Consider the following 15,880-nt stretch of genomic DNA (forward strand, 5'->3'; position numbering starts at 1 on the left):
CTCCTCTCTCAGGGTGTGGTGTCCAGTCTCTGACTGTCTGGCTACTGGACAATCTGGGCCCTTCTGGTGCTGAAGCCTGGAATACAAGGAATCTTCTTGTAATTCTAATGAGATTATTCCGGAGTGAAATCGATGAGTACTTCACCAATAACAGGGCTGTGGGAATCTGCAATCCCCAGAAGGCTTTGGAAGCTTGGGATTCGGAAACTTAGAATCAAAATCTTTAACTCAGTGAGACCAACATTGACATATCAACCCAGAGAACAAGGTGGGTAGCTGCAAACAAGGAAGTGAAAAAGTGTCCTCAAAATGGTTTCATCTGTCACATGTATATATACACACAGAGACACACACACACACACACACATAAACACACATATACACACAGACACACACACACACGCACAAACACACATATACACAAACACAGACACACATATACACACACAGACAGACACACATACACACACAAACACACAGACACATAAACACACACACAGACACACACACACACGCGCACACTCTCCAGTGCCTTACCCCACTGATAGAGCTTGCCCTCTGCCAGGCTGCTGTGTTCAATTTGACAGGAGTATTGATCCTCATCCCCAGCATTGATCTCAATCTCTTTCTGGATCTGATGGGTCCCATCGTGGTTCGGTCGAACCCTCGAGGATTGGGTCTCAGACATGACCTCTCCATTCCTTAGCCAGGTCACCTCGATGTCTACAGGATAAAACCCAGTGACCAGGCAGGAGAGAGTGAGCGGCTTGTCCTGACCATTGGGCTCCCTCCTGGAGATGAACACTTTAGGCTGAACTGTGATGGGAAAGGGGGAAAACACAAACAACAGACAGACACTGAATGGAATGGGAGAACGGTTTCATAGATCAGTGAGGTTAGATCAGAACATGGAACGAAACACAAATATATACTTTTCCTTTGAAATAATCTTTTCCAGCTTCCAGATATCTGTTTAAATATTCAACAACGAGTTCTTCCAGGTGTCTTTTCCAGTAGTTGTTCCAGGAATCATCAGACTCCCATTTCTCTTTAGTCATCACTGCAATGGGATTGGATGCGATCCATCTCATTGTGTCTGGTTCTAAACTAATAAAATCCTTTCCGTCAAATCCAAATCTCATCGATTCTTAATGCTGCCATCATCACTGACCTCAACAGTAGCTATCTGTTGAAAAGTGTGAATTCCTGTCGGTGATGAAACAGACATCGAAAATTAATAACTTATTTAACCAGAGGAACAATCCGATCAAATTATCCTGTATCAGGCCCAGGGTGAGGGGGTTACACATGGGGCTAATCCCCAAGGCCTGTGCTGTCAGAGGGTCCCAGACTCAGGCAGCATTGCCCCTTTCTCCAGCTGCTGTCTCACACCCCAACCTGGAGCAAATCAGCAAAGTGCTCTCCAATCCAGGTCAGAATTCCAGCGCTCACATTCCCACTGTCCTGGCACAACAGGCCCAGTCTTCCTGGTCATTTTCTTCAATCACATGTTGCATTCTGGGGGATGTAGTCCATGTCTGTCCATTACCACTCCGTCAGCCTCCCACAGGCACTGACCCACGATCTGACTCTGTGTGTTATTTACAAGGACCCTCTCCCTGTGTGGGGCTGTGAAATCTCTTCCCCTGAGCCTGGCTGAATGAAGATGAGGATCAATCTCTAAGTTACTCACTACCTGTGTCCACTGCTTTCTGTCAGTTTTATAAATGATTTCAATGTGCAGATAGGAGGAATGGTTAGTAACGGTTCATTTGCAGATGACACCAAAACAGGGCTGAGGAGTTTAATTTAAATAAAAGTTGTTGCATTTTGGGTAAATCATAGTTGCACTTCTACAGTTAATGATAGGGTGCTGGGGAGTGGTGCCAAACAAACAGACCTTGGGGTGTAGAGTCATAGTTCCTGAAGGTGGAGTTACAGATTGACAGGATAGTGAAGAAGGTGTTTGGTCTACTTGCCTTTAATGGTCAGTGGATTGAGGACAGGAGTTGGGATATCATGTTGCAGCTGTACAGAACATTGATTCAGCCAGTTTTCGAATGCTATGTTAGATTCTTGACTTCCTGCTTAGGAAATGTGAAAGGATTCAGAAAAGATTTACAAGGTTTGGAGCTGTAGTGAGTGACTGAATAGACTGGGGCTATTTTCCCCAGAGTGTTGGAGGCTGAGGGGTGACCTTATCGAAGTTTATAAAATCATGAGGGGCATGGATAAGGTGAATAGCCAAATTCTTTTTCCCACGATAGGGGAGTCCAAAACTAAAGGGAATACGTTGAAAGTGAGAGGGAAAAGATATAAAAGCGATCTAAGAGGCAACTTGTTCACACAGAGGGTGGTGCAAATATGGAATGAGCTGCCAGAGGAAGTGATAGAGACTGGTACAATAACAGTATTTAAAAGGCATCAGGATGGGTTTATAAAGAGGAAGAGTTGAGAAGGATCTGGGCTGTCCTGCGTAATCCAAGCTGGAGGACAGGAAAGAAAATGTGTCTGGAAGAGCTGCTCTTTTTTGAGGTATTTTAGGTGTTCGGGTGATTTCCTCAAATTCCAGGAGCAGCAATTACTGTTGTACATGCTGCTGCATTGTTTTGGAACTTTGGAGAGAAAGAAAAGTCAAAACAACAGCACTTTTAAAAGGAGGAAAGGCAGACAAAGAGTTCACGTATCTGTGGATATCAGAGTGTGTCTTGGAAAAATAGCAAACAGCGAAATTCACAGCTGACCTTGGAGGAACCAGCACAGGAACAGATACGTTCATAATTTTTAATGTGTAACCTTGCTGGAAGTCTGCAGTCCTGAATATTGTAAATTATTTTTTGATTTGTTTAATTGAAACCTGTCTCTTGATTAAATTTTTAGAAATATAAACCAAACGTTCCCAGTTAGCCTGGAGCACTGCTTTCCAGCACAATAAGACGGTGCCATTTTCTGGGTTTGTATATTGTGAAGGAGCAGTGATAGCCCTTAGTAGAGTGATATGCTCTTCCTGTCGGATGAGGGAGGTTAGGGAGAGTTTTCATGTTACTGATGATTGTTTGCAGGAAATGTGCTTGGTTGCGAATCCTATTGAATCGCATGGATCGGTTGGAGCTACAGTTGGAGGCAATGAGGAATTTACTAGAGAAAGGGGGTGTGATGGATGGCAGTTACAGGAAGGCAGAAAAGCCACAGATAAAGTCAGGTAGATGGGTTACCTCCAGGAAAGGTAGGAGAGGTAGGCACGAAGTGCAGGAGTCTCCTGTGGCTATCCCCATTTCAAACAAGGATGTTGTTTTGGAAAATGTAAGGGGTGATGGGGTCTCAGGGGAGTGTAACAGGAACAGCCAAGTTTCTGGTATCAAGACTGGCTCTCATGTAATGTGGGGTACGTCGGGTTCCAAGCAATCGATTGTGTTAGGGCGCTCTCTATTCAGAGGCATGGACAACATTTCTGTGACCAGCAGTGAAAAATCAGAATGGTATGATCAAAATCCCTGGTTTCAGAATCAAGGATATCTCAGACAGAGTGAAGAATGTTCTCAAAAGGGGAGAAGGACTAGCAAGAGGTCATTGTACACGTTGGAACCAATGACATAAGAAGGGAAAAGGATGAGATTCTGAATGGAGAATATAGAGAGTTAGGCAGAGATTTAAAAAGGAGGTCCTCAAGGGTAGTAATATCTTGATTACTCCTGGTGCTGCTAGCTAATGAGGGTAGAAATAGAAGGATAGGGCAGATGAATAATTGGCTGAGGAGCTGGTGTATGGGAGAAGGATTCACATTTTTGGATCATTGGAATCTCTTCTGAGGTAGAAGTGACCTGTACAAGAAGGATAGATTGCATCTAAATTGGAAGGCGGGGGGAGGGGGCGACTAATATACTGGCAGGGAGATTTGCTAGAGCTGCTCTGGAGGATTTAAATGAGTAAGGTGGAGGGAGGGGGCGCACCCAGGGAGATATTGAGAAAGGGGATCAAGCTGAGACTGGTACAGTTGGGAAAGGGAGTTAGTCAAACAGCTGGGGCAGGAAGGAACATAGCAGACAAGATAGCAGTGATAAATTAAACTGCATTTACTTCAATGCAAGAGGCCGAATAGAGAATGCAAATGAACTCAGGGCATGGCTGGGAACATGGGACAAGGATATCATAGCAATTACAGGAATGTGGCTCATGGATGATCAGGCCTGGTCGCTTAATGTTCCAGGATACAAATGTGAGAGAAGGATTACAGGGGTGGGGGTGCAAGAGAGGAAGGGGAGCAGCATTTTTGATAAGGGACAGTATAACTGAAGGAGGATATTCCTGGGAGTACATCATGATGAGTTATTTAGGTGGAACTGAGAAATAAGAAAGGGATGATCACTTTTTTTGGAATTGTAGATACCTTAATAGTTAGCGGAAAACTGAGAAACAAGTTTGTAAAGAGATGTGAGCTATCTGTAAGAATAATCGGGTGGTTATGAAAGGGGATTTCAACTTTCCAAACATGGACTGGGATTGCCATCGTGTTAAGGGTTTAGATGGAGAGGAAATTATGTACAAGAAAATTTTCTGATTCAGTGTATGGATGTACCTACTAGAGAAAGTGGAAAACTTGACTGAGTCTTGGGAAGTAAGGTAAAAGTGACTGAGGTGTCAGTGGGGGAGCACTTTGGGGCCAGCGACCACATTTCTATTAGTTTTAAAGTACTGATGGAAAAAGATAGACCTGACCTAAAGGCTGAAGTTCTAAATTGGTGGAAGACTAAGTTTGATGGTATTAGGCAAGAACTTTCAAGAACTTTCCTGATGAAGGGCTTATGCTCGAAACGTCGAATTCTCTATTCCTGAGATGCTGCCTGGCCTGCTGTGCTTTGACCAGCAACACATTTGCAGCTGTGATCTCCAGCATCTGCAGACCTCATTTTTTACTCGAAGAACTTTCAAAAGCTGACTGGGGGCGGATGTTCGCAGGTAAAGGGATGGTTGGAAAACGGGAAACCTTGAAATGTGAGACAATGGAAGTCCAGAGGCAGTATATTTCTGTCAGGGTGAAAAGAAAGGCTGGTAGGTATAGGCATGCTGGATGACAAGAGAAACTAGGGTTTGGTTAAGAATAAGAAGGAAGCATATGACAAGTATAGACAGGATACATCAAGTGAATCCTTAGAAGAGTATAAATGCAGTAGGAGTATACTAAAGACAGAAATCAAGAGGGCAAAAAGGGGACAAGAGACAGTTTTGCCAAATAGGGTGAAGGAGAATCCAAAGTGTTTTTACAAATAAGGACAGAAGGGTAAGTAGGGAGAGGCAGCCTTTGTATGGAGCCAGAGGAGATGGGGGAGATGCTAAATGAGTATTTTACATCAGGGTATACTGTGGAGAAGGACATGGAAGATATAGAATGTAGGGAAATGGATGGTGACATCTTGAAAAATGTCCAGATGACAGAGGAGGAAATGCTGGATGTCATGAAACACATAAAAGTGGATAAATCCTCAGGTATACCCTAGAACTCTGTGGGAAGTTAGGGAAGTGATTGCTGGGCCCCTTGCTGAGATATTTGTATCATCGATAGTCACAAGAAGACTGGGGATTGGCTAACATGGTACCACTATTTAAGAAGTGTGGTAAGGAAAACCCAGGGAACTACAGACCAGTGACCCTGATATTGGTGGTGTCACATTGTTGGAGGGAATCCTGAGGGACAGGATTTACACATATTTGGAAAGGCAAAGACTGATTGGGGTTAGTCGGCATGGGTTTGTGTGTGGGAAATCATGTCTCATAAACTTGATTGAGTTTTTTGAGGAAGTAAACAAAGAGGATTGATGAGGGCAGAGTGGTAGATGTAACATATATGGACTTCAGTAAGGCATTTGACAAAGTTCCACATGAAAGACTACTTAGCAAGGTTAGATCTCATGGAATACAGGGGAACTAGCCATTTGAATATAGAACTGGCTCAAAGGTAGAAGACAGAGGGTGGAGGTGGAAGATTGCTTTTCAGACTGGAGGCCTGTGACCTGTGGTATATCACAAGGTTCAGTGATGGCTCTACTGCTTTTTGTCATTTATATAAATGATTTGGGTGTGAACATCGGAAGTATAATTAGTAAGTTTGCAGATGACATCAAAATTGGAGATGTGGTGGACATTGAAGAAGGTTACCTCAGATTACAACGGGATCTTGATCAGATGGGCCAACAGTCTGAGGAGTGGCAGATGGAGTTTAGTTTAGATAAATGTGAGGTGCTGCATTTTGGAAAAGCAAATCAGAGCATGACATTTGGCCCGATGGAGTGCTGCTGAACAAAGAGACCTTAGAGTGCAGATTCATAGCTCCCTGAAAGTAGAGTTGCAGGTAGATAGGATATTGAAGAAGGCATTTTGTATGGCTTCCTTTATTGGTCAGAGTATTGAGTACAGGAGTTGGGAGTTATATTGTGACTATATAGGACATTGGTAAGGCTGCTTTTCGAATGTTGCATGCAATTCTGGTCTCCTTCCTATGGGAAGGATGTTGTGAAACTTGGAAGGGTCTAGAAAAAATTTTCAAGGATTTTGTCAGGGTTGACGGTTTGATCTGAAGGGAGAGGCTGAACAGGCTAGGGCTGTTTTCCCTGGAGGGTTGGAGAGTATGGGGTGGCTTGATAGAGGTTTATAAAATCATGAGGGCATGGATAGGATAAATAGACAAGGTCTTTTTCCTGGGGTGGGGGAGTCCAGAACTCGAGGGCATAAGTTCAGGGAGAGAGGGGAAAGGGACGTAAGGGACAACCTTTTCATGCAGAGGGTGGTACATGTATGGAATGAGGTGCCACAAGAAGTGGTGGAGGTTGGTACAATTGCAGCATTTAAAAGACATCTAGATGGATATATGAATTGGAAGGGTTTAGAGTGAGATGGGCCAAGTGCTGGCAAATGGGACCAGATTAATTTCGGATATCTTGTCGGCATGGATGACTTGGACCGAATGGTCTGTTTCTGTGCTGTACATCTCTATGACTCTAAATGCTGACAAATGGGACTTAGATCAGTTTAGGATATCTGCTCTGCATGGAAGAGTTGACTGTAAGGTCTATCTCTGTGCTGTACGATTCTATGAATCTACCTTCTGTACAATTTCCTCTAATTATTACAGTGTTTTTAAACTATGTTCTCATTGTTTAATCTATTCATCACAAATTAAACAGAATGAGTTGGCCTCTTTTGGGCAGTGATGGTTTCCCAGAATGCCCTGTTTCAGGTCCCAGCTGCCCCAAAGGGGTCACAATGTATCTGCACAACGTGATTCCAAAATATCTCCAGATCATGAATGGACCGTGACAGTCAAATATTCTCTTTCAAGTCCCTCATGTTCTCAATTCATTCGTTGTCTAACTGTTTGCTGATTGGCTCATAACTTAACATGAATAATATTAATAATCATTCCATCAATTTCTGCATCTTTAAAATATTTCTTCATTCCTAGCTTTGTTTGCTTTATAATTCTTTTTTCTATTTTAATGACAATAAATAATATACTGCAATGCAACACTTGATACGCTGCTTTCAAACACACTCCCAGTTAATTTTAGTAACATGGGAGTTCAGAGGGAGAGTGGGCAAGTCAGCCCTTTGAGTCCACTCCACCATTTAACATGATCATGGCTGATCTTCTCCTGATCTCACCTCCACCTTCCTGCCTGCTCCCATCCCCCTTTATCCTGCTTTCCATCAGAAATGTAGCCATTTCTTTCCTGAATTTATTGATTGATTCTTCCCCACTCTGGGTCAGTGAGTTCCACAGATTCACAACCCTCTGAAAGAGGGAGTTTCTTCTCAAATGAGTTTTGAATCTATCTCCTCTCTCTCTCTATGTCTATGACCTCTTGTTCGAGACTGTCCCACAGAGGAACATCTGTTTGACATCAACCTTCCCATTCACCTTGAGCATTTTATATTCCTCAATCAGATCCTTCTTCATTCTTCTTGTCTCCAGTGAGTCCAGGCCCAAGCTATACAATTGCTTCTCGTACAATAACCCTTTCATCCCTGGAACCAGCCTGGTGAACCTCCTCTGAACTGCCTGCAATGCCACCACATCCTCCCTTAGGTAAGGAGACCACAACTGGACATCATTCTTCAGGTGTGGTCCTACCAATGCCTTATATAATTGTAACAACACTTAGAGTCATAGAGATGTACAGCATGGAAACAGACCCTTTGGTCCTACCCATCCACACCGACCAGATATCCCAACCCAATCGAGTCCCACCTGTCAGCACCCGGCCCCTATCCCTCCAAACCCTTCCTATTCATATACTCATCCAAATGCCTCTTAAAGTTACAATTGTACCAGCCTCCACCACACTCTCTGACAGCTCATTTCATACACGTACCACCCTCTGCGTGAAAATGTTGCCCCGTAGGTATCTTTTATATCTTTCCCCTCTCGCACTAAACCTATGCCCTCTTGTTCTGGACTCCCTGACCCCAGGGAAAAGACTGTCTGTTTATCCTATCCATGGTCCTCATAATTTTGTAAACCTCAATAAGGTCACCCCTCAGCCTCCGACGGTCCAGGGAAAACAGACCCAGCCTATTCAGCCTAACCCTATTAGCTCAAATCCTCCAAACCTGGCAACATCCTTGCAACTATTTTCTGAACACTTTCAAGTTTCACAACATCTTTCCGATAGGAAGGAGACCAGAATTGCACACAATATTCCAACAGTGGCCGAACCAATGTCCTGTACAGCCGCAACATGACCTCCCAACTCCTGTACTTAATACTCTGACTAATAATGGAAAGCATAGCAAACACCTTCTTCACGATCCTATCTACCTGTAACTCCACTTTCAAGAAGCTATGAACCTGCTCTTTGTTCAGCAACACTCCCTGGGACCTTACCATTAAGTGTATACATCCTGCTAAGATTTGCTTTTCCAAAATGCAGCATCTCATTCTTATCTGAATTAAACTCCATCTGCCACTTCTTAGCCCATTGGCCTATCTGGTCAAGATCCTGTTGTAATCTGAGGTAACCCTCTTCGCTGTCCACCACACTTCCAATTTTGGTATCATCTGCAAACTTACTAACTGTACCTCTTATGCTTGCATCCAAATCATTTATGTAAATGACAAAAAGTAGAGGACCCAGTACCGATCCTTGTGGCACTCCACTGGTCAGAGGCCTCTAGTCTGAGAAACAACCCTCCACCACCACCCTCTGTCTTCTACCTTTGAGCCAGTTCTATATCCAAACAGCTAGTTCTCCCTGTAATTCCATGAGATCTAACCTTGCTAATCAATCTGCCATGGGGAACCTTGTTGAATGCCTTACTGAAGTCCATATAGATCACATCTACCGCTCTGCCCTCATCAATCCTCTTTGTTACTTCATCAAAAACTCAATCAAGTTTGTGAGACATGATTTCCCACACACAAAACCATGTTGACTATCCCGAATTAGTCCTTGCCTTTACAAATACATGTACATCCTGTCCCTCAGGATTCCCTCCAACAACTTGCCCACACTGAGGTCAGGCTCATCGGTCAATAGTTCCCTGGCTTGTTTTACCACCCTTCGTAAACAGTGGCATCACATTAGCCAACCTCCAGTCTTCTGGCACCTCACCTCTAGTATCTCAGCAAGAGGCCTAACAAATCACTCCTCTAGCTTCCCACAGAGTTCTAGGGTACACCTGCTCAGGTCCTGGGATTTATCCACCTTTACCCATTTCAAGACATCCAGCACTTCCTCCTCTGTCATATGTTCTTTGCAATAAATGCCAGTATTCCATTTGCCTTTCTTGTTATATGCTGCACCTGCATATCCACTTTCTGCAATTCATGGCCAAAAACACCCAGATCCCTCTGCACTGACACACTGTGAACCTGCTTCCCAACGAAATGACTATTTGTCGTCTTATTTTCCAGCCAAAATGAACAAGCCCACACTTATCCACATTAACCTCCACCAATCAGAGTCTGACCCATTCTCCAAGCAATATCCATCTGGAAACTTATTATCTCCTCACCATAGCCTGGTTTCCCACCAATCTCAGTATCATCCACGAGTTTATCTGTGATACACACTGATCCTGCTTGCAGTTCATTTATACAGATTGCAAATACTTGAAGTCTGACAACTAACCTGTGCAGCACAAGACTAGTTACAGGTCACAATCCAGAGAAGGACCTATTTTTCCTGATCCTCTGTTTTGTGTCAGTTAGTCAATCCTTTATTTAAGCCAATACTCTACCTTTAACTCCCTAGGATCTAACCTTCAACAAAAGACCCTTTACCCATCATGTGCAAGACTAAAGTAATTTACAAGATACCCTGCAAAGACTGCATGAAACACTATATACACCAGGCAGACAACAAACAATTCACATCCATGAACACCAACTAGCCACTAAATATCTTGACCAGCTGTCCCTGATAGCCAAATATACAGAAGCCAAGGACCACAAATTCGACTGAATCAACACAACTATCATAGGACAAGCTAAACAGAGGACAGCCAGCGAATTTCTAGAAGCACGCCAGTCAACAAACACATTACCTAGGTCCAATATACCGGCCACTACAATGAACAACTGGAACCAGAAGGAACAGAGCCAAGTAAATTCCAGAAAGCACAGTACAGCAGCGCTTCACAGGAGGCTCTGAAGCACTGGAGATGTCACTTAGACAGGGGATGAAATGTCTGCAAATCAATTTTCTAGTTCAGCGACCATACCCTTCCCATGGCAACCGGCACCCAAGCTACTCTCAATTGTCTCTGCTTATCTCGATGGATGCTGCCTGGCCAGCTTTGAATTTCCAGCATTTAAATTTCAGATTTCCAGCATCTGCAATACTTTCCTACCCTGTGATATGCTGCAGTGACATGTCTACTTTCGGGGTACCTGTAAGATGTTACTGCATTGGGCCAGGTTTGAAGAAACTGAGATGCTCACATAACAGGAAAAAACAAGTTGCATGTTGGTAGGGCTCCCATGACTGAGCGGCACAAAATGGCTGCTGGCTGCCCATGGTTAACGCAGCAGAACATGGCTGACAGTAGTTACAGCACTTAGGAAAATGTTTGCTTCATGTAGCCTTCACATGTAGGACAATAGTAACTCTGTATAATCAAGGTTACTGACTGAGAGAGAATGTGCAGCTGCAGTTGCTTTCTTAGATAAGAACATTTCACTAAATTAGTTGTTTCTCTTGAATTATTTAATGAATCTGTTACAATATTAAGAGTAGGTTTCATTTATGATTCTTCAGATAATCATAGATATCGATTCTGAAGTAGTTGTGAATCTACATATATATAAAAAAAACACTAAAAGTACTGGAGGAAAAGATTCAAATCAGTTTCAGACAGTAAACACAATCCCAATTACTATTACCATTACTACAGGAATGAAAACAGAGATCAGAAGATATCGTAATGTGGATTGAATGAACACTTTAAGACACTATTTGTTAGCTGAAGAATTCTAACATTTAGTGAAACTACCTAACTTTGTTGGGACCATTTAAAACTCAATATTCTTTTGTTTTTCCTGTGATGAGAAATGTGAAAGGTTCCTGAAGCAAGTATCCAGTAAATTGGATGCAGGTAACATGGTGCAGCTGGGAGGTGTCACTGGAATACAGTATCTATTGTGAAAAACCTCAAGAAGAAAGATAAGAAAGGCTGGGTAAACATCATGAGGGACCAGGGGTGGGCCAATAACCTGTCCATCTCTTTGTTGTTCAGTGATATGACGAAATACATTGAGGTAAACTTGAACTGTGTAAAATGCTGTATAGAGAGCCAATTACAGAGAGATAACTCAACATCACTGACCATTTGTTATTGGTGGGGGAGGGGGTCCTGCACACTCTCAGCTTCAACCCGATACGTTCAGACATTCTGAAGCTTTTAGTGTGCCTTTTTGCAATGCTGTAACTGAAGCTGTCGATCACATTAAAGGTTATCTGAATCTGCTCCGTGACTCAGACTCTCACAGATAAAGTCTAACATCTGAGAAAGCAATGGTTGGAAGGTGGGTCATACTGAATGCTGAGATTTCAATGGGCTTTGCAAATAGACGAATGGAGTACAAAATCTGGGGGGGGAAGAGACTGTCACACACCTCCTTCTGGAATGTGCCTATGCAGAGGAAGTCTGGAGAGGAATGCAGTGGTGTTTGTCGAGGTTCGTCTCGAGCAGCGCCGTGACGCGGGACTCCGTGCTCTATAGCCTGTTCCCCGGGACGCACACCGAGACGAACATCAACTGTGTCTGGGGGATCATCAACTCGGTGAAGGACGCTCTCTGGGTGGTCCGAAACCTGTTGATCTTTCAGCTGAAGGAGTTAACCCTGACTGAGTGTTGCAGACTGGCACATTCCAACGTCCAGGACTACGTGTTGAGAGACGCGCTGAAGCTTGGGGCAGCTGCCGCCAAGGCGCGGTGGGGAAAGACCACCATGTAACATCTGCCTGTCTAAAGAAGAACAGGGGCCCCATGCAGTCGTTTGGGCTATGTTGGCGCCTCAGTTAATTATATGGACATATGAATGAGAAAGGCACAGACCTGTATGTAACAATGATAATTTCTGAGCTGTGTATGTAAATGTTGACATATGTACGGCATGACCAAATGTACAGACCATCAAATTATTTTATGAATAAAGTATATTTTTGAAATAAAAAAAAATTTTGTTAAACCTATGGAAAACATTTTGACTGCACCGTGTCTACAATTTCCTATTTCGGGCGCTCAAAAGATATGAAGAAGCGGGGTGAATGTTGGTGGTGCACTGTGGGTGGAAAAGGCTCACAGAGATAAGGGAAGCATCGAGGCCTATTACATCTCTCCCAGCCCCGGGACCCAAATGCCAGTGTTGGGGAATGAATGAGGTTTTATGATGAAAGGATGAAAGGGGACAACCAATAGAGAAATTCAATCAGCCACATCTTACCAGATGTCTGGTTTGTCCTCTTCATTACTGCACTCATTGTTTCCTTTGCTATGTTTGCACGTATTTTTACCCGATCTGTGAGATAATCCCAGAAATTCACATTGAAGGATTCTGCCATGAACTGCTGTCTGGGGATGCACTGTTGGGTTTTACTGTCACGAGAAGCTGTTATAACTCCATTGACCGTTGCACTGTTTGTAATCTCAGGAAAATCCTTAATTCCAGAAACAACTGTGTAAATCACAGTGATTACATTAGTCCCTATAAAGCAAACAATGAAAGCAGGAAGTTACACAACACGAAAATAAACATCATATTAATAACCTGGGCCACAAAACCAGAATCACATCACAGATCCCAGGGACATCACTAATGTGAGAGATTGCCCTCAAAATCACTTTCAACTTGTTATATCTGTAAAGGTCAGGCTGAAAACAATTACACAGACTTTCAGCTGGTCAAAGTGAGGCCCATCCACACAGTGACAATCTCCAATAATCCACCAAATTATAACACTGTCAGAATCCTGTCTGATATAATCAATAGAATCAGATTCAACTGGGTCAGAATTAGCTGCTGCAGCCTCTCAGAACAGGGAGTAAACACAGAGTCAGGGTCACTCGGATACTCGATAGAATCAGTGTGGACACAGGGAGAGGCTGGGACACAATCCAGGGATTGGATATTAAACAGAAAATCACTAACCTGGAACAGGAACTTGGCATAAATGGAAGAAAAATATTGAAAGGACTCTCCTGCCCATGGTCCATCTGGAGTGAGGAATTCAGGATAATCCGAGGGTAGGTTTATCCATAACCAGGAAAGGTGTGGGGTGAGTGAATCCAGATTGAAATGAAGAGAAACAGGAATATTTGGGAGGATGAAGTGTGAGACCATGGGGGACAGTCACTGTGTGAACAGTCTCTCTGTCAAACAGGGAGATGGACAATCCCGAGCAGGATCCCCACTGTCCTTCACTGAGCTTTTTAATCAGCACTTTATACACGGCCAGTAGGATGTTGGTGTCTGAGATAACCCGGCCTATTCAACCATGAGGGCATCACAGCTGGGCCTGGGCTGGGTTTTTTTTCACAAGTTTACAAAAGAAAACTAAAAAAAAAGACCCAAGTATAAACATTGATATACAGTTAAATCTTAAATAAATGATAACCAAAATCTATCAGACAAGAAAAAAGAAATACCAAGAGAAAAAAAAAGACAAAAAACTCAACTAACTACTCATCTAACTTACAACTAACCAGAGTGTATCAGTAAAATTCTTACATTATTCAAGAGAAAAAAAAACCTCACGGATAACACATAAATTGAGCAGTGATTTACCTGCTCGGAATGTGTTAGCATCAGATCACAACAAAACCTGTATTTATCCAAAACATCACAAGCATAGAACATATAAAATTCACAAAAATAAAAGCTCTTTAGTACATTCAAATCGATACAATTTGAAAAAACTATTTCTCAATAGTAAAAAAAAGTATAGAAGTATTTAAATGGAGATCTTCCCCCTTATTCCTAGGGGGCATCACTTCCTTTCCAAAACACCCATCATAACCTCTCCCAACCAGTGCTCCACCCTTGACACAGGCACCCCACGATAGGATAAAGAAAATTCAAGCATACTACTGAACTAGAACTAGCAGTGAGTACCCTATTCACCACCCCCTCCCCATCCCACCCAACCCACACCTCTCTGGCTAAAACCGGGGTGGGATAGAGCAAAACAACATTGATTAACTCTTATAATTTGTCCCAGAGAGTCCAGAAGTTCCTTGGCCTTCTCCGGTGATCCGAAGTTAAACACGGACCCTTCACGGCTATAGCGTAGTATAGCTGGGCAGCGCAAGGAGTATTGAATGTTTAAATCCCTTAAACACTTTTTTGCTTCATCAAACGCCTTCCTCTTTCGGACCAAAGCTGGGAAAAATCCTGAAATGACATAATCGTGGATCCTTTATGAGTCATGGCTTGTGGATCATTCCCAAGATTTCTGGAGGCTTCCAAGAGAATCTGCCTCACCTAATAGCTCTGCAGCTGGAACAGGACCGGGCTGGGGCACTGGTTCAGGCCGGGCCCGTGTATTGTAACCTGGTAGGCCTATTCTACCCTAACCTGGCCTGATCCAGCCTCCAGATTCAATAACTGCGGAAGCCACTATTCAAGCAACCTTATAAGCTGGCCTTATGCCTGTTCGGGAAGGCCCAGCAAACGAATATTTTTTCGACGACCTCGATTCTCGAGGTCATCAACGTGATTATCTAAGGTCCGGACTCACTGCTCAAGAGTCCGGACACGATCCACAGCCGACTCTGCAATGGCCTCGGAGGTCGCGGCCTTTAGCTCCGCCCCTCCGACTCGGAGCTCGATTTCTTCGATGTCACGGCCGTGCTTTTATAGCGCAGCCGAGAATGAATTCCACCGACTTCGGGACTCTTCTATGAAAGCATCCATCTTCGCATCGAGTTTGGAGATTATTTTCGCGAGGCTTGCCACCGTAGTTAAGTCCCCCGGGCAGCTGCGGACGCCTCTACTGCAGCTGGGGAGGGGCTCCTTTCCCCCTAGTCATTTTTACAGGAGACTGAAGTGTATAAATTTAGTACTAAACCACTAATTACTTGTTTTTATTTCAAAAATATACTTTATTCATAAAATAATTTGATGGTCTGTACAGTTGGTCATGCCATACATACGTAAGCATTTACATACAGAGATCAGAATTTATCATTTTTATACACAGGTCTGTACATTTATCAATCATATGCCCATATATTTAGCTGAGGCGTCAGCAGAGCCCAAATGACTGCATGGGCCCCCTGTTCTTCTGAGGCAGGCAGATGTTACACAGTGGTCTTTCCCCACCGCGCCTTGGCGGAAGCTGCCCCAGGCTTCAACGCGTCCCTCAACACGTAGTCCTGGACCTTG

General features: G+C 43.5%; 1 protein-coding gene across 1 annotated transcript in view; it reads right to left on the reverse strand.

Annotated features, from left to right (window-relative positions):
* Window positions 1–15,880, reverse strand: part of LOC132832627 (HLA class II histocompatibility antigen, DQ beta 2 chain-like) — a 30,875-nt gene that overhangs the window by 10,211 nt on the left and 4,784 nt on the right. The window contains exons 2-3 of the mRNA XM_060850710.1: window positions 12,941–13,201; window positions 538–816 (exon numbers count right to left, since the gene is read on the reverse strand). Of these exons, the coding sequence (XP_060706693.1) occupies window positions 538–816; window positions 12,941–13,201 (540 nt within the window). The remainder of the gene's footprint in view (window positions 1–537; window positions 817–12,940; window positions 13,202–15,880) is intronic.

The sequence above is a fragment of the Hemiscyllium ocellatum genome, chromosome 35 (assembly GCF_020745735.1).
Source record: "Hemiscyllium ocellatum isolate sHemOce1 chromosome 35, sHemOce1.pat.X.cur, whole genome shotgun sequence".
Lineage (NCBI taxonomy): Eukaryota > Metazoa > Chordata > Chondrichthyes > Orectolobiformes > Hemiscylliidae > Hemiscyllium > Hemiscyllium ocellatum.